The sequence below is a fragment of the Danio aesculapii genome, chromosome 16 (genome assembly GCF_903798145.1).
Source record: "Danio aesculapii chromosome 16, fDanAes4.1, whole genome shotgun sequence".
Classification (NCBI taxonomy): Eukaryota; Metazoa; Chordata; class Actinopteri; order Cypriniformes; family Danionidae; genus Danio; species Danio aesculapii.
Window position 1 is genome coordinate 34,687,831 of NC_079450.1, and position 25,193 is coordinate 34,713,023.

A 25,193-nucleotide genomic window follows, 5' to 3' on the forward strand; every position below is an offset into this window, starting at 1 on the left:
AGAAATGGAACTAAACAAGATGTCCATTAGTCCAACAGTACCATGGTCAATTACTCCTGAATGGTTACTACCAAAACCCATTGTTGATACATCACTGGTAAAGAGAAGAGATAAGAGTGCAGAGGGCAATTTTAATATTCAAATGGTGCAAACATATCTTAAAGACAAATATTTTAATCATGTTTTAATATATACAGATGCATCTAAAGATAGTGGAAACAGAGTGGGGGTAGCATACACAGTAATAGATTTTAAAATTAAAGTTATTAAAAGAATCTCAGATGATCTGTCAGTTTATACTGGAGAAATGGTGGCAATACTAATGGCACTTCAATGGGTTGAGGAACACAGACCATTAGGAGCATTGGTATGTTCAGACTCAAATTCCTCATTGATGACATTAGAGAGTGGACATTCTGAAAGCAGAAAGGATATATTGATTGAGATATTGCAAACACTATATCGCATTCAGATGATGGGATTAGAAGTTAAGTTCTGTTGGGTTCCAGCTCATAGTGGAATAACAGGGAATGAGTTGTCAGATGAAGGTGCTAAAGAAGCAACAAGAAAATCAATTATAGACATGGAAGTAAAATATAGTAAAAGTGAGATGAGGGTTTTAATCAAGCGACTTTTAAAAAATAGGTGGCAAAAACAATGGGAGGAAGGAAAAAATGGGAGGTGGTTGTTTAATATACAAAGAAATGTGGATAAAGGAAGAAAAACAAGTCGAAGTAGGAGGGAAGAGAGTATAATTTCAAGAATTAGATTTGGACATACAGGACTCAACAGTACATTGTACAAAATGAAACAACATAAGACTGGAAAATGTGATTATTGTGGGCAAGAAGAAACCGTGGAACACGTTATTATGATATGTCCAAAGTACAATAGGGAAAGAAAAGTATTTATTTTAAATTTGAAAAGAGTTCAAATGAATTTTAATTTGGTTAAAATTTTAAAAAACAAGTCAGATGAGGACTGTATAGAATTTTTAATTCTTTTTAAAAAATGACTAAATTAGATAAAAGAATTTAAATATAAGTGGTGTAGGTGGAAATTTTTATTTTTATTTTTTTGGAAAATTTTGTTTTTCAAATTTTGTAAAGATGGATAGAAAGCGCGATCATGGCCCACACTCATAACCAGCAGGTGGCTGTAATGCAGCTAGAAGTTGTATGCCAACCGCCAATAAAACTCATGAGAAGAAGAAGAAGAATGAAGCCATTTTACCCACTCCAATATAGTTGGTGGCGCTATGTACAATTTACGCTGGTGCGTAACTCCCCAGATACAAGAAGAAGAAGAGAAAGAAGAAGAAGACGAAGAAGAAATTTGCTGATGTTTTGACTCGTTAATGTAAAGTAAACTAGCGACGAAGAAAGTTGTTTGACGGATCATGGCCCGAATCGGACGACTGGATGAGTATGAGCCAGAACATGAGTCGTGGTCTGCATATATCGAGCGAGTAGAACTGTTTATGATTGCTAATGATGTGGACGATACAAAGCAAGTGGCGACTTTGCTTACTGCTATGGGAGCTTCCACTTACAGATTATTGCGGGATCTAGTTCAACCACTAAAGCCTAAGGATAAAACATTTAAAGAGATTGTCAGTATTCTACAAGTGCACTTTGAAAACAAGCAGTTAATAAAAGCCGAACGCTTGCTGTTTCAACGCCGTATTCAAAAACCCAATGAAACTATTTCCCAGTATGTCGATGAACTCCGACAATGTGCGGCCAAATGTGATTTTGGGGCAAATTTAGACGACGCTTTACGTGATCGATTTGTTAACGGACTACAAAATGAAGCATGTCAAAAAAGACTGCTGTCCGAGGACGCGCTCACTTTTGCACGCGCGGTTGAAATCGCTCTCCGCGTGGAAACAGCGGCTCGGGAAACGCAACAGCCGAGGAAAACCACGGTTTCAGTGGCAGATGTGATTAAGGTAACGTTAAAGGAAGAAAACTGCATTCGTATCTACCAGGAATGTTAATTTTAAAACTATAAATTATGTAAGTGTGGATGTTTAGCCATATAAAAAAGAAAAACATACAGAACTCGCATGTGAAATCCCCTTCAATAGCATTTGAGGAGAATGACTTGCACAAAACAACTTTAAATGTATGATTTATTTTAATAATGTTTAAAATTTCCAATCAAATGTCGTCAAACGCAATATATGCCACAAGTTTGAGGTTGACAGTATTTGAGGAGAATGACTTGTTGACATCTTGAAAACTTGAGCATAGTGTGCATTCTAGACCAATCCAGTTACACTACACAACTACTGTGATTCTCCTCATGCTATAGAAATCTTTACTCACCATTTACTTGTTTCATGAGTTTCTTCTGTTGTTAACAGAGAAGATAATTAAAGTATTTGTTTTCCTCCGATAGAATTCAATGGTTACAGGTTTTGAGCTTTATTCAAATTATCTTCTTCTGTATTCAATCCAAGAAAGAAACAAAGGTTTGAATGAAACCACTTGAGAGAGAGTAAATAAGTAAATTGAATTTTTGGGGTGAACTATCCCTTTAGGGCTCTGTTCCACTTCCTGTTACTTTTGAAAGCTTTTCCACTGCATTCCATACCTAGTACCTGGAGTTTAGTACCATCTCTGGTGAGCTTCCAAGCAAGCCAAACATTTACCAAAGCATGACGTGCGCACACTTCGAATCATCGATTGGTCAGAGAGAATCTGCACTACTTGTGACATTGGATTTGTGACACCTAGGTATGGGCTGGTATAAGATTCTGATGGTATGATAACCTTGGATAAAAATATCACAATTTGACGGTATTGGGATTACTGCTCTAAAATATATTCTTTTTAAACGTCTGGGTAAAAAAAAAAATAATAATAAAATGTCCACTTTGAACACAATATATTTTATTTTTTGAGAAACACTTATAATATTTTGGAGCAGTAAATTTGTCAGGCTAAATAAATCACATTAAGCATTGACTTTTGCTGTCTTCATTAGTTTCAAAAACAGATTTAAAACGGCATCTTTGGATATCTTTTCTGCTGGAGATGCTCTTGTCCTAAAGAAAAAAAAACATAAATAAAAAATTGTAGACATGCCTTAGGATCAGTAAAGCAGAATATTTTTGCAGGTTTTAAAACTTAGAATTTTCCAAACTGCGATTATACCTTGAAAACTGTTTTCATCCCATGCTTAGTGACACCAGACACCAAAACCACAATATTAAACCATTTTATACAAGTAGAAGACACCTGAAATGCCTGCATCCTGGTCATTAGAGGAGGTCCAGATGCTTGTTAGTAGCCAAGGAGTAGATCCAGTGAGAGCTGGAAGGATGACCTGGGATGAAAGTTTTTCAGGATGTCATTGCAGTAGACGTGGTGCAACTATAGTGATGACCACACTTTAACCGGTACTAAACTGAAGTGAAAATGCAGTGGAAAAGCGGCTTTAGATGGATTTCACTGCCCACACACAAAGCACTCTCTGTCACATATCATATATTTAAAGAGGTGGTCCACTACGGCAGTGTTTCCCAACCCTGTTCCTGGAGGCACACCAACAGTTCATATTTTGGATGTCTCCCTTTTCTGACCCATTAACTTCAGGTGTTGGAGTCTCTTCTGATGTTATGATAAGTTGATTCAGGTGTGTTTGATTAGGGAGAGGTTGAAAATGTGTACTGTTGGTGTGCCTTCAGGAACAGGGTTGGGAAACACTGCACTATGATATCATATTTTAAACTTTAGTTCAGGGCTAAGCTGTGTAAACATAAACAACATCTCTGAATGTAATGCGCTCAAAGTTCAATGCAAAGAGAGACATTTGCTTTTACAAAGTTAGCTTAGCAAAGCCTACAGTGAACGAAGTTTGGGCACTACAAAAAATACATCCAGGCTAGTGAGATAACAAACGCTTCAGGTTATGCAAATTCCCCATGTGCATACACTCCGCGCAGCGAAGGGGCGTGGCTAGAGGTGTCAAGTCCCTGTAAACAGCCACAATCCTTACCAGCGCTGCAGTGTCTCATTATGCGGCCGCTTTCCCTGCGTTATACATCTCAAATAACTATCTCGTGAAAGATATGTGAACGTTTCATATTACTTACACATGCTTATTCCGAATATATGTGAAAGTCACTTGTCAGATTTTATTTTAGAGAGCAGGCCTGAGGTTTTGATCTGTCTGATTCAGGCACAAACTGATAAGGCTAACAGCTACTCTGACTGACTGCATGCCTTTTAGGGGCGTCACGCTTTTCCTGGTAATGTGGAGCCGATCCGTGAATCACACAGCACATTATGTTAGTTGACCAATCAGAGCCTCATGAGGACGGGCCTTTCAGAGGAACTAGGAAATATATGACAGTCGTTTCCATGTTAGCAGAGTAGCTGTATAAATTGTTAAATATATGTGAACAAATAATACAATTTTCTACTAATGAAGCATGAACACACATTGCTTTGCATCTTATAAACACAACCAAGCCTTAAAAATACACTGTCGTCCACCCCTTTAATGATTGATAACTCTTACCAGCAACCGCTTCATTTCTTGAATGCTTTCGTGTATGTGACAAATCCATGTATCCTTTAATACTAATGTAAAATCATTGTGTGTCATGTTTTACAGCATCCTACACATTTTCAATCCAAGCCTGATGCAGAAACGTTCTTTCGGAACGGGGGCTTTGAATGTCCCTGCTGCCCTTTCATTGCAAAGGAAAATTATTCTTTTAAAATTCACATGGATAACCACATAAGTCATGCAGTGAAGCACAAAGGTACAATGGCAACATTTCTTGAAATATTAATTGATTTTTGGACATGTATACATTGTATGTAGTAGGGCTGCATGATATTGGAAAAATCCAGCATTGCTATATATATTGCGATATGAAAACCAGATGAATTAATATCTCTATTTGGGTAGAATTTATAATTTTAGATCGATTTGGATGATTCTTCAGTGAGATTGCATCTCCATAAAATCTAATAAACAATCTATACACCTTTTGGTGTCCCTCAACACATTATTGATGTGGTCTTTGCTATTTGCAGGGAAGTTCTGTGTTTGCATGTGTTGTGAGTATTTTCATGCATAACAATCTATAAATATATGGAACAAAATAAATGCCTAATGTATTGAAATAAAAAGCTTGTCGAAAAGCACTAACTGAAAAAAAAAATACATTGAATTAACAACTGCTTGCATTTTAATAGCTTGAATTGCCGGGGTTTGTAATTTTAGGTCCTGAAATATAACACTGCTCTTATTTAAGCTGTAAATAGTTTAATTCAGAACACAATTTCATACTTAAATTCAATACTTCATATTCGACTTCCAGATTTCACTTTAAAAATATTCAGTTCTGTTTTAAAATACGAAGTATAACATTCAAAAGGCAATTTTCTGTGTATTTTATTTAAGTTAAAAAAATTCTCTTTTATAAATTCACTGGCTCAAATTCGGCTGTTAAAATTCGACATTACATCTGGGAACAAAGCAACAGCAAAAGCAATAGATTGCTGATAGCAGATTCGATAGATTGCAGATTGTTTTTTCACCAGCAGGTGGAAATGGACCAATTTAAGTTTTTTAAACCAGGAAATAGGTGAGGAAAAAAGCTAATATCTGCATTTTAATATTAAAATCAATGTCTTGGATATTATAAGTAGGCTATTAAAAGCATTATGAGCAAGCCTAAAATGAGTAAATGAGGTTTTAGACATTTATATTTGCCCTAATGTAATGAAAGCCAGCCGGTAATCATGTAAACCTCACTCCTCAGATCTCAAGAGGTGATCCAGGGATCTTTCGCCTCCTTGTTGAGCATCTCCCATTCCGTTATCGCAGGTTCGCCCCTGATCGGACCGGTGGGGTTACATGCATGTAAAATCTTTTGACACAAATGATGTCACAAATCATCTCGATCTCGACACTGTATGGCATAGAGGTAACATTTATTATTATTGACTGCTATAAAGAATATAAACTACATAAAAAAAGAGAAACAGCAAATCAATACAGTAATAATAAAATAAATATACACATTGCTGGGGTAAGGGCAATTAATGAATGTCACACAAAACAGTTCTCTTGGTATTGTTAGACGTAGAGTGTTCAGGTATGATTTTACAGTGTGGATGGGGTGTGTAATTTAAAATATTTTAACAATGCATTAAAGGAGCATCTTCAGTTAAAGGGGTTAACCCATTGAGTGGATATTAATATTAGGCTATGAAGTGTTTGCGTTCGTATCACTTTTAACGCTATTTAAATGCACCTAGGCATGTCAGGTTCTGGATACGCTATGGGCTATTTTCATTATCTAAATTCCATTATTATTATTTTATTATTATTATTATTGGATTATTTTATTTAGTAGTTTATTGTATTATTAATCATCCTGTTATTGATTGTAAATCGATATTTCTTTTTATCTTCATTAGCTTACGTTCTGCCTGCCTCTCTTCATTTTCCTAATTTTTGCTTCTACTTGTAAAATCAATTTTTCGACAAGCTTTATTTCATGACTTTAGGCATTTTGTTCCAAATAAAAATCGAGAAAAAGAGACAATTAAAAAAGTGTTTTATTGTTTTTCAGAGTCTAACGCTATTCAAGTATAGTAACTGAATGATAAAATGCTTTTAAGATCGTTATACAACCACAGGCATCAAAAACACATGCAAATATGTGATGTGACTATTGCGAATGATTACGTTGTGATATCAATGCTGAAACGATATATTGGGCAGCCCTAGTATGTCGAATCTAAAATTGTACTTGCACCTTAATGTGAAGATTGCCAAGATGAGCTGAGTTTCTTGGAAACAACTAAAGTGGGGCTTTTGTTTATCTGTTTGTGTGTGTTTTGTGAAACTTGATCGGTATACTATAGTCTTCAGTGTTGCTAACTTTGTTTCAACAATTTTGCAGGTTACTTCATCTCAAAATGCAATAAACCGTGCAGGACTGCAGCCCATTTTCACTGTCTTTACTGCAGCCAGACATTAATACGCAGAGAATCATTGGCACGGCATGTTGCCAGTTGCTCTAATACAGAGCCGTCTGTTGCACCTTCTTCACCTCTGCCTCCCTCTCTTTTTGTAGCTGCAAGTCCCACATCCCTACCCTATGCTGCTTTAGTTACCCAGTCTCCACTTGCACCTTCATCTCCCTCTGTAGCTCCAAAACAGATTACCCCACCCATAGTTGTTTTGGTTGCCAAGTCTCTAGTATCCACCCCCTGTTCCTCTGATCCTGTCTCTTTTGGACCACCCCCAAAATTGCAAAAGAAGGGAGAGAATGCTAAACTGAAAAAAAAACGAGAAGGTCATATGTTCTGATTGTGGATTGGCTCTCAACAAGAGAAATGTAAAGATACATTTTCAGAGACGGCATACTCCAAAAATGGACATTATCACAGAGGACCACTTGGATTAAGTCACAGCACGTGGCTTATACTTATGGATATCCAAAGTAGACAAATCATTTGTAGCACTCATCAGAAAGACGTGGGACTCTAAACAAAGAGCAACATGCACACTTTACAGCTGCAGAATGAAAATAGGTATTTGTAGAAAGACCAAACTTTCATTTCTGTGAGTGCCAAGACCTCCACTAACTTGCCCACCAGCAGAAAGGGACATTTGCTTAAAGACATAGAAAGTTTTACAGACCATGACTGACGATTGCTGAAGGAACTGATGTTTAGCGCGACAAAGACAAGCAAAAGCTGGGTCAAGCACATATGCTTCCTGGAGGATAACATCACACGTTTTCCCTCTATATGTGGATGGTTTTAGAAAGAGGAAGAAACCCAATAGCCACCTGAAGACCAGAATCTGACTTGAATGGTTTTATATACATATATTTATAAACCGATCACTTAAAATGTGTTAAACACAAGTCATTTTCATCTGAGCTTCACAGCATCTGTAGCCTTTTGCACTGAATGTTCAGAGGGATCTTCACCATGTGAACCTTTGATCATCACATCAACAGAAATCATGATGACACCAATTTCGTAGATGATTTGATGTTTTCCTGGAAGATTTTCTTTAATAAAGGATTCTGCAGGCCTACTTAAGTTTTGAGGCACTGTTCGACCAGGCCTACACGTTTTCTCCAGTGCTCATTGTTCATATGGATGGTGTGTTACAAACTGTCCGGCTCTAGACAGTCTGCAACACAATCAAGAGTCCACGCCACCAATCAAATAATTCAAAATAAGAAGATTCATTAAAGTTATTACAGTAAACAAGATCAAATGCAAAATAAATTATCTAAACAAACAGAAAAATCTGGTGCAGGGGGAGACCAATCAGGCAGCCCAAGTCAAGCCAACAACGCAAGCTTCTCTTGAGGGAACAAATGAGGAATCCTTTTATCATGCGCTCATCACCGGCAACGCAGCACACCTGTAATGCATTTCAACTTGTGCACATAAGGCAGGGATGTCAAACTCAATTCCTGGAGGGCCGCAACCCTGCACAGCTTAGGTCCAGCCCTGCTTTAACACACTTACCTGTATAGGTGTCAAACAAGACTGAAAGACTTAATTAGTTTGATCGGCTGTGTTTAATTAGGGTTGGATTTAAACTGCAGGGCTGCGGCCCTCCAGGAATTGATGTTGACATCCCTGACATAAGAGAACAAGTGACCAAGACAATAGCGCCATCTAGTGGACATCCTAGCACCAGCAAAAGAAAAGGAAAAAACAAACCCGTAACAGCTGTTTCTAGCATGCCTTGTAAGTCCAGTTTTTTTTCTACTCCTGTACCATTTTATTTACATAGTAAGTCCAGCTTAGGAAAGAGTTTTCTAGTTAAATTTTTTCCACCCCACTTGTCAGCATTGAGGAACCAGCAGAGGACTTTGACGGACGTGTGAAGGCTTAACATCTCTGGGAGCTGCTGTGTGTTGGTTCCAAGTGAGTCTGCTAACGTTCATTGTAGATTCCTAATTTAAGCCCTGTTTACACTAATATGGTTTAGTTTTAAAATGTTTTGCTTTGGTTATACCTTCCGTTCACACTACCCTGGAGTTTTCGAGCACCGAAAAACAGAGCATTTTGAAAAGAGCCCAATTTCGTTTTTAAAACGCTGCTGCTCTGTCAGTGTGGATGGGGGAAAACAGAGACATGTGAAAATGGAGACGTGGCTGCAGAAATTTGGGCTACCTGATTGGAGCTTTTTCTCAACATTAAGTGCACAAAGTTCAGTCTCGCATCTTTTCCTTGTAAGTTCAGACTTTGCAAGTTTGATATGGGAAACAAACTCCCGAGGACATGAAGTTCCCACAAATCAAAATCATCCTCTCTGCCATTTGAGGTCTGCAAAATCCCAAAATATGGACAAAACCCAGCTTTTATGAACCGTGTACTTTTGCTTTAGCTATTGGTGACGATGTTGGCATCATCAGATAAAGTGTAGAGATGCTACCCATTTTTTCCCATGATCGTTCCCCTTGCAAAAAATATATATTTTTAAAGAACCATTGTCTGGCGCTACTGAACTACTGAAAGTGAACTTTCTAACCAAAATTGTGTCAAAAAAATGTACAAGAATTGTATACTTTATGATATTTGATGAACAAGTTTTTATAAATGCAAAAGAGGTCATCACACTGATCTGTCGCAGCTTCCTTTCTTTTTTTTTTCCACAGCCCCCTTACTTTACCTCAGCTTTCCCCCCCATGTAATGTAGCCAAGATTTGTGAATAAATGTAATATTGTTTTATATTTTATTTTGAATGCAAGTGTCTTTACTGAATCGTTATTTTATATTTATATTAAAAAAAAATTATATATAATCATGTTATATAGAAACATTGTATATAATATTGTAAATAATTGCTGAGAAAGTGACATGTTCAGCATAAATTTCTCACTTTTTTTCTACTGGACAATACATGCATGAAAACTTATCTGGAATATTCCTGGAACAAAAAAGAAAATTGTTGATTGTCTCTAGTGTTTTTTGTATGAATATTATGCGTTATCGTGTAGCCCTCTATATGCCAGTAAGTGGAAAGAGCAACATCTGAGTAATAAGAATATACAAGTCATAGAATTAAATCAATGATTTGTTAACAGAATTTTAAACACCAACAGGATAGTTATATCAATATCAATTGATCTAAAAATGTTTTAGCTATTTATCTGTCAGTAATCACTATAAATGTTTACAATACTCTTTCAAAACATTCTAAACTTACGAGCAGTATTAGAGGTTCCTGCACATCCGCGTCATATTACCTATTTTATTCATTCATTCGTTCATTCATTTTCTTTTCGGCTTAGTCCCTTTATTAATCTGGGATTGCCACAGCGGAATGAACCACCAACTTATCCTGCATATGTAATAGGCAGTGGATGCCCTTCCAGCCGCAACCCATCACTTGGAAACATCCATAAACTCTCATTCACACACATGCATACGGACAATTTAGCTTACCCAATTTACCTATACCACATGTTTTTGTGGACTTGTGGTAGGAAACCGGATCTCCCAGAGGAAACCCACACAGACACTGGGAGAACAGAAACACCAGCTGACCCGAACCAGTGACTTTCTTGCTGTTAGGTGAATGTGCTACCCACTGCGCCATCATGCAGCCCTTTACCTATTTTATTGTCAATTTATTTATTTTCCTTTTTTGTAATTGGATTTAGTGACATCCCAATTACATGTGGTGAACACTGGTCATAATGCAGGCCGCACAGAGGAGAAGAGGAAACGCAAACATCCAAATGGAAGTAAATGTTCTTGTATTTTCACACGCGTTACACACACCTATAAACTGCATTTCGTAACTCGGGCTTGTAAATTTGCAATGTTCTGAGCAATTGGTAAGAGCTCCATGTCAAGAAAATTAATCACCCCCCCCCCCCCCCCTCACAAACCTATTTTTTGGGTGTAGTAAATTGCATATAAATGCATTCATTTCGAAATATCATATATAAAATACTCTATAAATCTAAATATTGTTTAAAGTGGTGAAGCCTAATTTCCCCAAGCTTGTTTATTGTTGCTGTTTGAAATAAGTAACTGCTGTTTGACCTCCCGGTATTGAGTCTTTACAGAGTCGGATGTCTGCATTACTGCATACTTGACAAAAGTTTTTTTTGGTAATGCTATTGAACTCTTCCACTGAATAATATTGTTTAACGATCTAAATACATCTAGGTTAGAGATGCCCAAACTTGGTAATCTTTGATTTGGCCCACCATCCTGTATCCCAAATGTATCTGTACCCAATGTATCTGTAAATGAATCTGATTTTATGAAATGTGAATACTGTCACTCGAAGGACAGAGAACAATGCAGAAAAGGTCTGGGAGCATATCAAGACAAAAACAGGTGCTCCACAACTCCATTCTGTTATTAATGGTAGTTTTTAATATAATAAGTTTATTATAAAATATAAACAAATGTGCTGCATTAGCTTTTTCCGGTTTTTCTTTTTTAATATCAAATAAATAAATTACCCGTGACAACTTTAACGTAATACAGTTTGATGTATTTTCCTTCGCCCCACCACCCTCAATCAAGTTTGGTTTTTGGCTCTTCATAAGAAAAAGTTTGGGCACCCCTGATCTAGGCAGTTCACAAGCTGCTCTATACAGGCATCTAGTGGTGACACTATGCCATAGCAGATGTATAACTTTTTTTCAAAACTAGATGGCGCAAATCTACCTTCTAAAATTTGGATTTGAACGGTAGTCTATTTTAACTTGAAATACGGCATGTTCACAAAAATATAGAATTTTCAGTATAAAAATGATTATAAATTAATGCTGCTTACATATTACTTTTACAAAATTAAAATTGAACGATTTATTCTTTTATTCTTTCAATGACTTATTCTTTTACTGACATTATGCAGAGGTCCTGTCACTTTTGATCATGAAATCTACAACTGTGCCTTCCTAAATGAGAAACAAAACAGGCTTAAGGGCATCTGACTTATGTTAGTTACAAGTCAGAGTATGCGTGAAGTTACCAACCTTAGTGGATTTGATGAAAGTACCAATTTAGACATTTTCAGTGGTCTAAATTAGTTTGATTTGCTTTAATTCACTTTTCCAGGTGGGATTCATGGTTGCATCGTTTGTAAATGCTTCAATAATTATAGTAATTTTATATTAATATTTTTAGTTGTTTTTTGTTTTTCTAAAAAGACTGCAGGTCTTTCATTTAGCGTTCTTGTTCTGTTGTTTTATAGATGAAAAAAATATATTTGATAGAATTCTCTTAGCCAGAACAAGGGACAAGATTGTGCTGTGTTCATGCGGAAAACTGTTAATTATACTTCCTGATTAGTTATGGTGATTGCAAATGGATTTTTGATTTACATGCAATATCTGAAATCATGTCAAGCCTTGTCAAATGATCATATCAAATCATCATCAATCAAATTTAGCTACCTGAGTAATCTACCTGAAGAATGGAGGCCTGGAGAGGCACCAGAATGGTGATGCTTTGAATGATTAGAAAGTCTAAAAATATACTATGCAAAACGCCATGTACATAAACCTTGAGTCTGTCATTCGATTATCAGGTTTTCAATCAGTCGCCCAATATGGAAACTGCGATGGCCGAAGATGACAATGATGAGGTGAAACCTTTTCAGTGATAATATTAATTTCATGTAATTCGATGTTTACCTCACAAACACAACACATATCTATTTTTACAGAACAGAGAACCTGAAGGTTAGTGCCATGTTCTGTATATAATTACTGTAATTTATTTATACTTTTGTTAAATATTATATTTTTATTTATAGAGTGTTTTATTTAAATAAATGTAAATTTTGGAAATACGCTATACTGTTGAAATGAATAATACATTTGGATCTATCTCACTGTGTACATGAATAACCTGCATAGCTTTAATCAACCAAATGCAAGCATTTTACCAGCAGTTTGGATGAAATAGTTCCATATAATTGGCATTTAAATCAGAGAGAGGTGGTAAAGTTTTAATGTGAATAATTTAATTTATTACAAGTTATTTAATTTGTATTTGTAAAAGGAAAGATAACGTTATTTGATTTAAATCCTAGAAGCAAAATAATTTCACAATATTTTGCACAACAGTATGACAAATTGAATTCTGTGGTGGAATTCCCAACCCCAAAAACTGTAATGAACAGGATGTGGTGTAATACAGTATATAATATGTCAACAAGCTTTTCCATCATCTCATTCAGCACTGCTTTTTCTGTTAATTTACTGGCAATAGTTGAAGACAGAGGATGACTGAGAGGTGTACAGACCTCTAGAATCTCCCAGTGGTTTCACACCCATCACACTTCACACTCGAGGCTGTTCTCACATCCACAAACACCCTGAGAAGAACACAAATGATCAGAGTACAGAGTGAACTGCTCTTCCATAAGAAATACACTGTCTTGGATTTAGTGGTTTCCTTCACTTACAGAAATAAAGGTGCCAGGAAGAATCAAAAAGAATGGGCTATATGCACAGCAATCATTTTTAGCCACCGATGAACGCCTGGTTTAAGGTTTGAGTGACTAAATTTCATAAGGTTCCTTTTACTACACCGATATTGTAACCTACTTAAAATATAGTCAATTTAAGGTGCAGTATGTAAGTTTGAACCTGCATTTCTGGACAAACAGGAGCAAGTGATGACGATTGAGCCAAAAGGCTGATTTAAATTGTGTTCTAAATAATAGCAACGGCACATGATAGAAGGAATATTCTCCATATTAAAAGGTGTTTTTTTTTTAACCAACACCTCGAATTGATATATTAGAAACGGTTTCTGTTTCTTGCAACTGAACAACAGAAAACTGACAATGATCACCTCAGGTACACATCATGTGCTTTATTCAGTGTTAAATACTAACAATGTGAGTTTGAATGCCACTTGAGGTGACATTTATTGCCATGTACTGAAAGCAGCAGCAGATAGTTCACCTCAGATCTTGAAAATAAAATAAACCGGTTGAAGCTGAATTTCAAAACTGTGACTCAAAACCAACATATCAGTGAATCAGCATGTGAATTTAATAATGTTAAAGAGGTTTATTTTGTATTAATTAGAGTATAAACCTTACCATTTCATGAGTGAGTGCATAATCTGTGCTTCTGAATGGCTGTATTTAAATGTCGTGTTTCGTCTGGTGCAAACAGCCAAATTGTTTATCACTGCAAATCTCATCATGTAGCACGTTGTTAATATTTATATTTTTTGCTAATTGATAACCTCCCGTGGAACTCTGAATCTGCATCTCATTTCGGAGGCTGCAACTGTCCAACAGAGGTCACATTTAAGTCATGGACGCATGCTTTGAGAACCTTCCTGACTGACTGACTGAATGAATGAAATACATGGTTTTCCATCAAGGCAACCCAGGGTGCTGAAATATAATTGGCTAAACTGGCATTGGGCGTGTTAAAAAAACAAAGACAGCATTCCGGCACGGAAAACACATTTGCAAACAGAATACTTGACTTCAGCATTGTTTTCAGATAAACAAGAATGTTCACTTGGCATGTTTCTTAAATATCTGCAAACATATTATGGTATTTTTATGATTTAGAAGAGTCAAAAACTTACATACAGCACCTTTAAATAGACTTCAGCATTCATTTAGCTGTTCAAGTGTAAAATGAGATGGAAAACTGTTTAGGTGAAGGTAGAAGCTACAATACTGGGGTAAAAACAATTTTCATATTTTAAAGACATGGTGGGAAACAATTTAATTCAGCGCTTGCCCGATTTGAGATCAACTTTATATTGTATCTCAATCAGGCAGTGAAGCTAGTAATAAGATCTTAAAAGCTGCAATTTTGTAATGGCATGACAATTCACCGGAAGTGCTTGAACTGGCTGACTGAAAACTAAAAGTTGTTGCCTTAAATTAAATTATGCGCATAATTATAAAAATCAAGATAAGTCAACCTAAAAGGTGCAAGTTACAACAGGTTTACTCACATTGTTTGTTGTTAGAGTAACTGATCACTTCTTAGTGTATCAAGAACCGTTTTTTGTTTCCCAAATAAGCCTGTAGCGAACCATAAATGCTTCTACTGATGTTAAAGGTTTTTCAGTGAACCATTGATGACAGTAATGGTCCTTTACTTTTAAAATCAGTGTGTGATTATAATGTGGTCCAAAAGTCTGAGACCACAAGCAAAAATGTTTTATAAAAGTTTTGTATTGCTGGCGGCACGGTGGCTCAGTGGTTAGCACTGTGGCCTCACAGCAAGAAGGTCGCTGGTTCGATTTCCATAGATATTTACATTAGATGTCGCATGCGTTACTGTTGTCTATCGGAAGAAATCCATCAGTAGACCTGCCATTTTAGTACAGGGTAGCGCTCGTTTAAAATGAATGTGGGACCAAGGCGCAGTGGAGGACTGCCTTGGATATACAAATATATTCATATATCTATGATCGTGATTTTTCCCGGTGGTCAGTACACAAATATTTTTTAAATTACGAAAATTATAATTTTACATCACTTTTCTACATTGACGGATAAGTGACTGCATGGGCATTGATGACAAAGAGCGTGTGTTTGTGTGCATGGAAATGTATTATCCTCCCTCCCTGTTAAATTTGATCTAATCCGTGTCCTGAAACACACCTGCTCTCCTGCTTTCGTTTCTCATTCTAACAGAGGAAGCGATTCGTTTGTGAATGAATCTCCATTATAAACGACTCGTTCACTTAGCCGACAATAATACAAGTTTCTAGCACCGCAGCATCATGTTGTCATATTTCATGTACATTGTTTGCTTTTTTATTCAGCAACACTAGCATAAGCCTAGAATTTAGTGCGAGTTGGTGCTACTTTCCTTATGGTCAGTGCAGTAAGAGACTGTATTATCATCAATACTTGTTGAGCACAAAAGTTTATAACAAACAAAAACATAAAAAACGAAATCTTACCTATGAAACCTTATGCCTTAGTGCTTTGTTTTCTTTGTTTGCTTGTTCCTACGCCCATACTTAGCGGTAAAGTCTAGCATCTTCAGATTGGCATTAGTCTTGACTAGTGCGGTTGAATGACATTTGTCCTGGGAGCACTGTACAAATATGGCGGCGCTATTAAAGCATGCTCAGGGCCCATACGCGATATCTAGTGTATATATATCTGTTCAATTCCTAGCTGAGCCAGTTGGCATTTCTGTGTGAAGTTTGCATGTTCTCCCTGTGTTGGCGTGGGTTTCCTCCGGGTGCTCTGGTTTCCCCCACAGTCCAAAGACATGCACTATAGGTGAATTGAATATACTAAATTGGCTGTAGTGTATGAATGTTGTGTGAATGAGTGTTTATGAGTGTTTCCCAGTACTGGGTTGCAGCTGCAAGGGAATCCGCTGTGTAAAACATATGCTGGAAAATGATTGAATGTTTTGTATTGCGATAAAAAGTTCAAACTTGGGTTCTCTGCAGACTTGTGGATTCTTTATTTTCTTCATCCTCTCTCCTCTGACTCTAAAGTCTTGTGTCCTGTACTTTGGCAGAGCGATGCAAGAAACTGCTGATAAGCTCAACATCCCCAAATAATCCCAAATGTTCCCCACAGAGGCCCTGTTTGCAGGTTGCCCAGGGACAGCTGTTGCTAGGCAACCGATGACATCACCACAGCAATAATTCTCAGCCTCATCAGAAGACAGACAGAAAAAAAAGTGTGGGCGAAATGGAGAGAAGGACAAAGTGTCTGCCTCTCAACTGTGTGCTGGCTTGGTTTGTCATTAATTTGACAGCTGTGTTCTGGATTTGGAGTCATCCTCTGAACAAAAAAAAGCTTATTGCTGAGAGCCCGGGTGAGGGCAGCCTTTACATTTAACAGAAAACAGTGGTTATTTGTATATGGGCATTTTAGTCCTTTGTAAAGATATGTTTTTTTCTTCATTAGAAAATTGTATTTATTCTTTTTCCTTTGGCTTAGTCCCTTATTTATCAGGAGTCGCCACAGCGGAATGAACCGCCAACTACTCCGGCATATTTTTTACACAGCGTATTCCCTTCCAGCCGCAACCCAGTATTGGGAAACACCCATACACTCATTCACACATACACTCATACACTGTAGCCAATTTAGTTTATCTAATTCACCTATACCGCATGTCTTTGGACTGTGAGGGAAGCCGGAGCACCTGAAGGAAAACCATGGCAAAACGGAAATGCCAACTGGCAAGGCCAGGAATCGAACCAGTGACCTTCTTACTGTGAGGCGACAGTGCTAAGTGCCACCATATCGCCCATGTAAATTTTAATTTATATTATTCATCATTCAGTGCAACTATATCCATACATCCCAAAAGAATTTCAGTCATATTTATTGCATTAAGCATTTAATGATATATTAAAAGACTATATTTCAAGAGAACAGGGCGACGCAGTGGCGCAGTAGGTAGTGCTGTCGCCTCACAGCAAGAAGGTCGCTGGTTCGAGCCTCGGCTGGGTCAGTTGGCGTTTCTGTGTGGAGTTTGCGTTCGCGTGGGTTTCCTCCGGGTGCTGTGGTTTCCCCCACTGTCCAAAGACATGTGGTACAGGTGATTTGGGTAGGCTAAATTGTCCGTAGTGTATGAGTATGTATGTGTATGTGTTTCCCAGTGATGGGTTGCAGCTGGAAGGGCCTCCGCTGCATAAAACAAATGCTGGATAAGTTGGCGGTTCATTCCGCTGTGGCGACCCCAGATTAATAAAGGGACTAAGCCAAAAAGAAAATGAATGAATGAATGATTTCAAGATAACAATGCAGTCCCAAAGTACAAATTATATATCATATTCAACCTTTATACTTATATTTCAAATCACTATCTATTGGTCGGTCTGTCTGTTTTGTATGTGTGTATGTTCTATTTGTTTATAGCAGCCTAAATAACTGCTGTCCCTTCGTGCACGAATCAACTTTGTCTTTCATATTGTTCACGCATACTGACAGATGGCATTTCTACACAAGATGGTAGAAAGGAACTTGCGGTCTCTCTGAGGCCCCGTTTACACTAATACGTTTTAGTTTTAAACCGCATACGTTTTGCTTCGATTACACCATCCGTCCACACTACCCCGGAGTTTTTGAGCGACGCGGTTTATTAACTTATCTTTGCGCTCAGCCAAAACACATAACCTGAGAACAAGTAATAGATTCAAAAGACCAAAGTCTGGGAATATGTCGTTAGATAGTGACAAGATGAATTAAATATCACGTTTAACAAAAATATTGAGATTAGATCCAGTGGTAGATCCTTGATGAACCGCCCAACATGGCCAGCTCTCATTACTGCTGTGCTCAGAGCTCCGCATACACTGCAGCACATGCCAGAGTGTGTGTGTGGTCACGTGATTTGCATTTTCAGCGGTGTAGTGTGGACGGAGAGTTGTTCAGAAACCCCAGTGTGGACGCGGATCATTTTTATTCTAAAATTACGTTTTAAAACTAAAACATATGAGTGTAAACGGGGCCTGAGAGATGAGTGGAGGTTATTTGCTGGCTCACAATGAGTTACCATGGCATGTGAGGAGATAGTGACGGGTCAGTTTTCATTAGCATTTTTATTTCCTCATTAAACACGTCCTGATGTGTTGTGTTTAAGCAGTCCTACACTGCATTTATTTATGACTAACAATGGTTGACCCCTAACTTCTCATCCAATAGTATGTTCCTGCACAGTCTGTCCCGCATTTCTAGGAATGCATCTCTAGGACCGCATTTCCAGGACCCTCCACATTTCTAGGACCCTGTTGTTCCTGGTCCATGCAGTAGGGGGTGAAAAAAATACAGGCCAATAATGTTTGAAGTTAACACTTACCTTCCACATTCATACTTAACTGTGTGTTTTGACATTCAAAGTTTGCCATGTTTTCTGTATGGGTGAGATGGGTTAGGGCCATATACTGTAAAGCCCTAGTAATGCAGCACTGAATCTGCAGCCTCTCCAAATGTGCAGGAATGCCCTGCGCGTCACATTGAGGCTGTGCTTGCACTGCTTTTCATTTAACAAGGCATTAATTTTTTGCTGTGGTCATACATGGCATCCTTATTGCTACTGAGCTATTGAGGACACCTGAAAGCAGAACAGTTTTAGTGTTTAATGGCTTGAGAAGTACAGTTTAAAAGTAAGATGGTTAATTTTTATATTGTTATGCTAAACGACATTGAAAGACATTATTGACCCATATATTGAAAGACATTGACCCATATTTTGACTCACATTTATGTTTTTTTAATAAAGTAAACTTCATATTCAGAAAAATTTGTAATGATCTGAGTGGGGATCGGACCCAGGTCTACGGTGTGGTTAGTAGTAGTTCTAACTACATGAGCTAAGTCAGCAACTGGTGGCTCAAGAGCAGAGGAGAAACAAAGTTAGTCCACAACGTATGAATTCCAAAAAAAAAAAAATACAGTCTTTACTGAAGAGAACTTTACAAAAAGGAGAGACAATATATCTCTATACAGCCAAGGTTGAAAAAGTACAACAAAAATAGGAAAGCCGAGCTTCCTAGAATACATACAAAATAAAATAGACACAAGGGTCTCAGAACAATCAAACAGGAATATAGCAAGCAAACAGACTTGAGAATAGCTTAACTGGACTCTAGTCGAGGCAGCAAGAGATAGAGTTCAGGACTGAACACAGAGCAGGATATGAAGCGGTCTTATACAGAGCAAAGAACAGGTGGTGGTGATTAGGCTGATTACAGGGGAGTTTAGAGGAACAAGAGTCACTACCGCCATCTAATGTGGAGGAGAATAGGGCAATATCTGCGCCCCCCGGTGAGTTGGAGGACGTGATAAAGTGCTGAGATATTACAAAATTATTTTGTGTAGGTGGTAGAGAGCAGTCAACACATGTATGAAATATGTTGATCTCAACACAGTACAGTTCTTTCTTGGAGTTCTCTTCTAATGAGCTGGTTGTCTAAATCAGCTGTGCTAAACAAAAGAATCATGCAAAATAAGCAGTGCCAAGAAGACCAAACATTTTTTAGCAATTTTTGTAATTGCTTCAGCAAACCAAGACATTTTGGACAAGTTCATACTCTCACATATGTTCCAACAGGTCTGCCAGTGCACAAAGCAAGGTTTATAAAGACTTGGAAGAGTGAGTTTGGTGTGGAGGAACTTGACTGGCCTGCACAGAGTCCTAACCTCAACCCAACAGAACACCTTTGAGAGTAATAAGAGTGAAGATATCTTGTCCAACATCAGTACCTGACTTTACAAATGTGCTTCTAAAAGAATGTTAAAAAATTCCCATAAAATCACCCCTAAACCTTGTGGGAAGCCTTTAAAATCAGTATGCCATGTGTATTTATGTATATATAACACCTATATATGTATATATAACATCAATTCCAAATACAGTGATTTCTGTAGGATGTATTTGCTTGACTCAGACGGACTAGAGAACATCCTCCACTCCTAGACTAAGCTGTCTATAAATAAAAGAGAAGAGAGAAGGATGATAGAGGGATAAAGGGGGAGGGGGTTAAAGAGGCTGCAGGTGAAGTCCATTTTCCCCTTATCCTTTGCTTGCTCTGTGCCAGACACGGTCAAATGTGTGCTTGTACTTTTCAGAATGTGCCTGCGACTTGGACAGACTCTGACACTCCTCCCTCTCTGTCTGTAGCCATGTGTCTGACTATGATGAGCATGGCAGCATGTGCACTGTTGTCATGGCTGGTGAGTAAAGAGCGTTTCCCTGTAGAGTAGAGTACACTCAACACCAGTAGATTCACTGGAAACTGTTATAACAAACCTGTTGCTTACAGTAAACATGATAATCACTACATATTTTACTGTGTAATATGATGTATTTTGAAGTAAAAGTAAAAATTATAGGGATTTGATTGGATTGTGAAAAGTGGACATAGCATGCTGAAATTCAGTCAGACCTAAGTGTCTGATTAACTGTTTGACCAATAGTTAACGTTATCCAATAGTCTGCATGGCCTTGGTGACGTCAGCAAAAAATAGCTGTTTTAAAGGTGGAGCCAGTTACTATACAGTGGGGAAAATAGGTGTTGAACTTGTCATGTTTTTTCCTGGGAATAATATTTCTAAAGGAGCTGTTTACATGGAATTGAACCAGATTTTGGTTATAACAATGGAATTACACAAGGAGAAATTACTGAACTACTGAAACATGTTTAGTACTTTATATGAAATGCTTTTTAAATGATGGCAGCTTAAAGACACCTCTCATATTGAGAATGAAGTGACATGCATTGCTCAGTGTTTTTCACAGACTTCAACAAAGATCTTTGGGTCTGGTTCTGTGGGTCTCGTCTATCAAATCTGATCTTTAATTCGTAGTTTCTATTGGAATCAAGTCAGGTGATTGACTGGGCCCTTCTAGAGCTTGATTTTCTTTCCCTGAAACCATGAGAAATTCCTTGGCTGTGGATCATTGTCTTGCTGAAATGTCCACTCTGGTGTCATCTTCTTAATCCTTCTAATGTAGATGTTGGACTGAGCAGCTAATATTAACTTACACTGACGAAGGGCAGAGGGTTGCTGAATAACTGCTTAGAGATTTCAGATGCTGTCTGGGCTTTCACTGCCTTTCTACACCTTCCTTTCTTCATGTGTTCAATACTTTTCCCAGTGACATTCCATTTTATTACACATAACTTCAACTCAACTAATTAAATTTGTTTTGTTTTTTTGCATATGTGGATTTCCTGGGTTGCTATCAACATCCAGTGAAAATTTTAAGTCAACAGCACCTTTAGATATATGTTTTCTGAGAAAAATGATGAAAAATTCAATACTTATTTTCCCCGCTGTATGTTAATGTAGAATATCATGCACTGAGACATTTTTAACAATAACACCAGGTGTGTGCATTAAGAAACTGTTATGTTGAATGCCATGTTGACTTACAACACATTTATTTAAAAAAAAAAAAGGTTGTTTTCTGCTTAAGGTGAGACTGCACGTTAAAAAAAAAGTGTCTTCATGACCCTGTCTTTTCTGAGATTTCAAGCTTTTAGGCTTTTCATAATGTTTTTGTTTTCAGTCTAATGTAAAGAAAATATTCATAATATAAATTTAAATGTTTATTTTGTCATATTTTATCAATCTGTGTCTGTAAATTTCAATTTTAAAGCCCATTTTCTCAAAAAGATTTTTTTTCACCTGTACTGAGCTATAAATCTCCACTTCAGCTGCACTTACTGTACATAAATCACCCTCTACAGTTTTGTTCATCTCTATATCTTGAAAGATGAAAAACATATCAACCAAAAAACAAGATTTTTGAACCTGAATTCAAGAGTTTTGTTCTACCTGTGAAAATATGAGAATAATATGAGAATTTTTCTGTAATTCTTAAAATTATTATTGTGTATTTAATTAACTGGAAAAGTATAACAAACCCTTATTCACGTGTAGTGTCTTTGCTTAGCATTTTATTTTCAGATGTACAATGTAATGTAAAGTACGATGAGGAATAGGAGCAGTTGAGATAACCAAGGCCTCAGGATCATATTGCAGATTACACCTCATATAACTGATGCCACACAGAACTGTGCTAATCTGTTACGATTTGAGAGGGATTAGCTCAGATATGACGTTGAGTGAGCTGTTTACCGTGATGAATGTTTTGGAACTAATTAATATTTGTTAAACCAACCTTGTTGGATAGCACCAGAAAACATTACATTTTGCTTTGGTTTAGTCTCTTTACTCATTAGGGGTCGCCACAGAGGTATGAACCGCCAGTTTATCCAGCATATGTTTTTATATTTTTTACAGATATTATTTTGGTTACAATGAAGGGTGAAAATACTAATGTCCTTGTCCAGACATAACTTTGGGACAATTCTGCATGCCACCCTTGAATTAAATATACAGAAATGAACCTAAATCCATAGATACCCTATTAAATACAAATAGTGTCAACTTTTCTGAAAATAAAAGTCAAAATATGAAAAAAAATAATATACTTTATTCAGCACGACAGATATATTGATGTAAAGATTAATCATGATTCTGAAATGTACTTAATGAAATACATATGGCAGGCTCATACTAAATATTATCATATTTTAAATGATTTAAAACATCTTTCCTCTTTATAGAATAGCAAGACAATCATTTTGAGTAAAAACGTAATTTTTTTAAATGTAAAAAGTTTTTTTTTGAGAGGAGTCTGGATGCGGACCTGGCGCAGAATAAATCTGAGGTGCATGCAATGCTTTTTAATGGGCTCACCTAGCCCTACCTGTCACAGTGACGTCACTACACTGTAAAACCCAAAAAGTTAAGGTAACCATTTAAGGAAACCGATTGCAACAAACCATTTAAGTTCAAAACTAATCCTAATGAGTACTGTGAACTTAATCCATTTGAGTAAATGAAGCAATTTGAGCACAGTAAAAACCAATAAATGAAGAGAACTCAAACCAATTGAGTATTGTAAAACCCAATAAGTTAAGGCAACTCAAACCGTTTGAGGAAACCGATTGCTACAAACCATTTGAGTTAAAAAACTTATCTGTATGAGTACTGTGAACTTACTCAATTTAAGTTGAAGTAATGAGATATTTAATTACCTTCAACACTGACTTCAAAACTCTTTTCAAAAGAGTAGAATTAACTTTCAGTAAATTTTGAGTTAACTACACTCATTTCATTTGATAAAGTTGACTTGGGTTTTACAGTGAAGCTCCATTGAGTGCATTGTGTCTGACATTGCATCTCTGAGAAATGCAATCTCAGCTTGCATCATGAAGGCTGCATCCAGATACTATTGTTATTTTTTCGTTCAAATAATAAAGTTGATGTTAAAAAAAATAATTATATATATATATATATATCCTCCATCAAATGCAGCATCTTTTGATGTACTTGTTTGCTGCTAAATAAAGTTTCGTACATGCTTACACAGACTCTGGTCTCTGTTAAGTGACACTCCTGTAACTCGATTCACACCTATTAAAATTTTAAGTGTGTGATAAGTTGTATCAGACACAGACCTCACTGTGCTTTTGCATGTTGAATAAACACAGTAGCTCTGTTCCAAAACCTGGTGAGCTTCCTCTCTGCCTTCTATGGGCAGCATCCTGAGAGAAAAGGCACCTCATAAGTGACTGATTTGGAACGCTCTACATAGGCTTTGTGTGTCACATTAATAGAGCTCCACACATGAGACTCGCTTCATCATTGCAATACAGATGGCACCATATGTTAAAAAAAAGGATTTTCTAATATATTTCAAAATATACAAGTTATGGCGATTGATATATATATTTGAAAAATATAAAAAAATATATTCATATACATATTCCACAAATAGAAAAGTTTTTGGAAAAAAAATGTGTTTAGAAGAAAATATATTATGTAGCAGTAAATTAACACTGGAGGAAAATGATTTTAATTTTCATTTATTTAATGTCTGAAATGTCTAATGCAATAACTAAATAAGCTGTTTACTTTAACAGACAAAAATCACTGCTAGGTTATTATATTTGTACCGTATACAACTATAATGGCACATACTCTTTATATCTCATCCACTTTCTATTGTAAGTTTGTAAATGTATTTCCTTGACCCTGAAATGCATTTTTAATATATATTTATGGTGTATGAAGGTTTAAATTAAATATATGGTTGTAATATATTTTTCTTAAAGGCAATTCAGTAATTTCAATTGATTCACACATTTACAAAATTAGCATATATGTAATATACTGTATAAAACTATGAAGGACATAAGAGAAATTAATGATTGTAAGTTATTAGTAAAACAAATGCCAGTAAAAAAAAGTGAGTTATTGGACAGTATTTGAAGCTACTAAGTCCATTTTACTACTATTTGAGATGACTTGTTTTCTACTTAGAGGATAATATTCGTCAGTCAGGCTGTAGACCCCCTATAGAGCTCTCTCTGTGTGTAATGGGTAATAGAGTCTATGATTAGACAGATTGTTTAAGGTGCTTAAAGAACAGGATTTCTTATTCTTTCTATGTGGGGTAAAGTACAGTAGAGGCCTTCTCTTAACCAAAGTAATTAATTGATTGTCTCTTTCTCTCTTTCTCTTTCTTTGTTTCTGACTTGCCTCATCAATTGTTTATGGTTGACCTCTGACCTCTGAGACGGGCAAGTTTTTCTGGACTAAAGGAGGACCTGACGAAAGAGGACACCTGGACACAATGGTGAGTTTTTTTAGGTGCAAACTAGAATTTCATCTC

The 25,193-nt window shown here is 36.7% G+C and overlaps 1 protein-coding gene across 1 annotated transcript; it reads left to right on the forward strand.

Moving 5' to 3' along the window:
* Positions 1-1,306: 1,306 nt before the first annotated feature.
* zgc:165409 (uncharacterized protein LOC797807 homolog) lies at positions 1,307-9,745 on the forward strand. The gene is made up of 4 exons (XM_056476224.1): positions 1,307-1,951; positions 4,627-4,777; positions 6,935-8,750; positions 8,853-9,745. The coding sequence occupies exons 1-3, from the start codon at positions 1,400-1,402 to the stop codon at positions 7,342-7,344; spliced, it is 1,113 nt and encodes a 370-aa protein (XP_056332199.1). The 5' UTR covers positions 1,307-1,399; the 3' UTR covers positions 7,345-8,750; positions 8,853-9,745.
* Positions 9,746-25,193: the final 15,448 nt, after the last annotated feature.

Excerpts from the sequence above, each read along its gene's own strand:
- zgc:165409 (XM_056476224.1), top strand. The coding sequence starts at position 1,400 with ATGGCCCGAATCGGACGACTGGATGAGTATGAGCCAGAACATGAGTCG. Across the intron at positions 1,952-4,626 it reads CAGTGGCAGATGTGATTAAG|CATCCTACACATTTTCAATC; the intron begins GTAACGTTAAAG and ends CATGTTTTACAG. Across the intron at positions 4,778-6,934 it reads TCATGCAGTGAAGCACAAAG|GTTACTTCATCTCAAAATGC; the intron begins GTACAATGGCAA and ends ACAATTTTGCAG.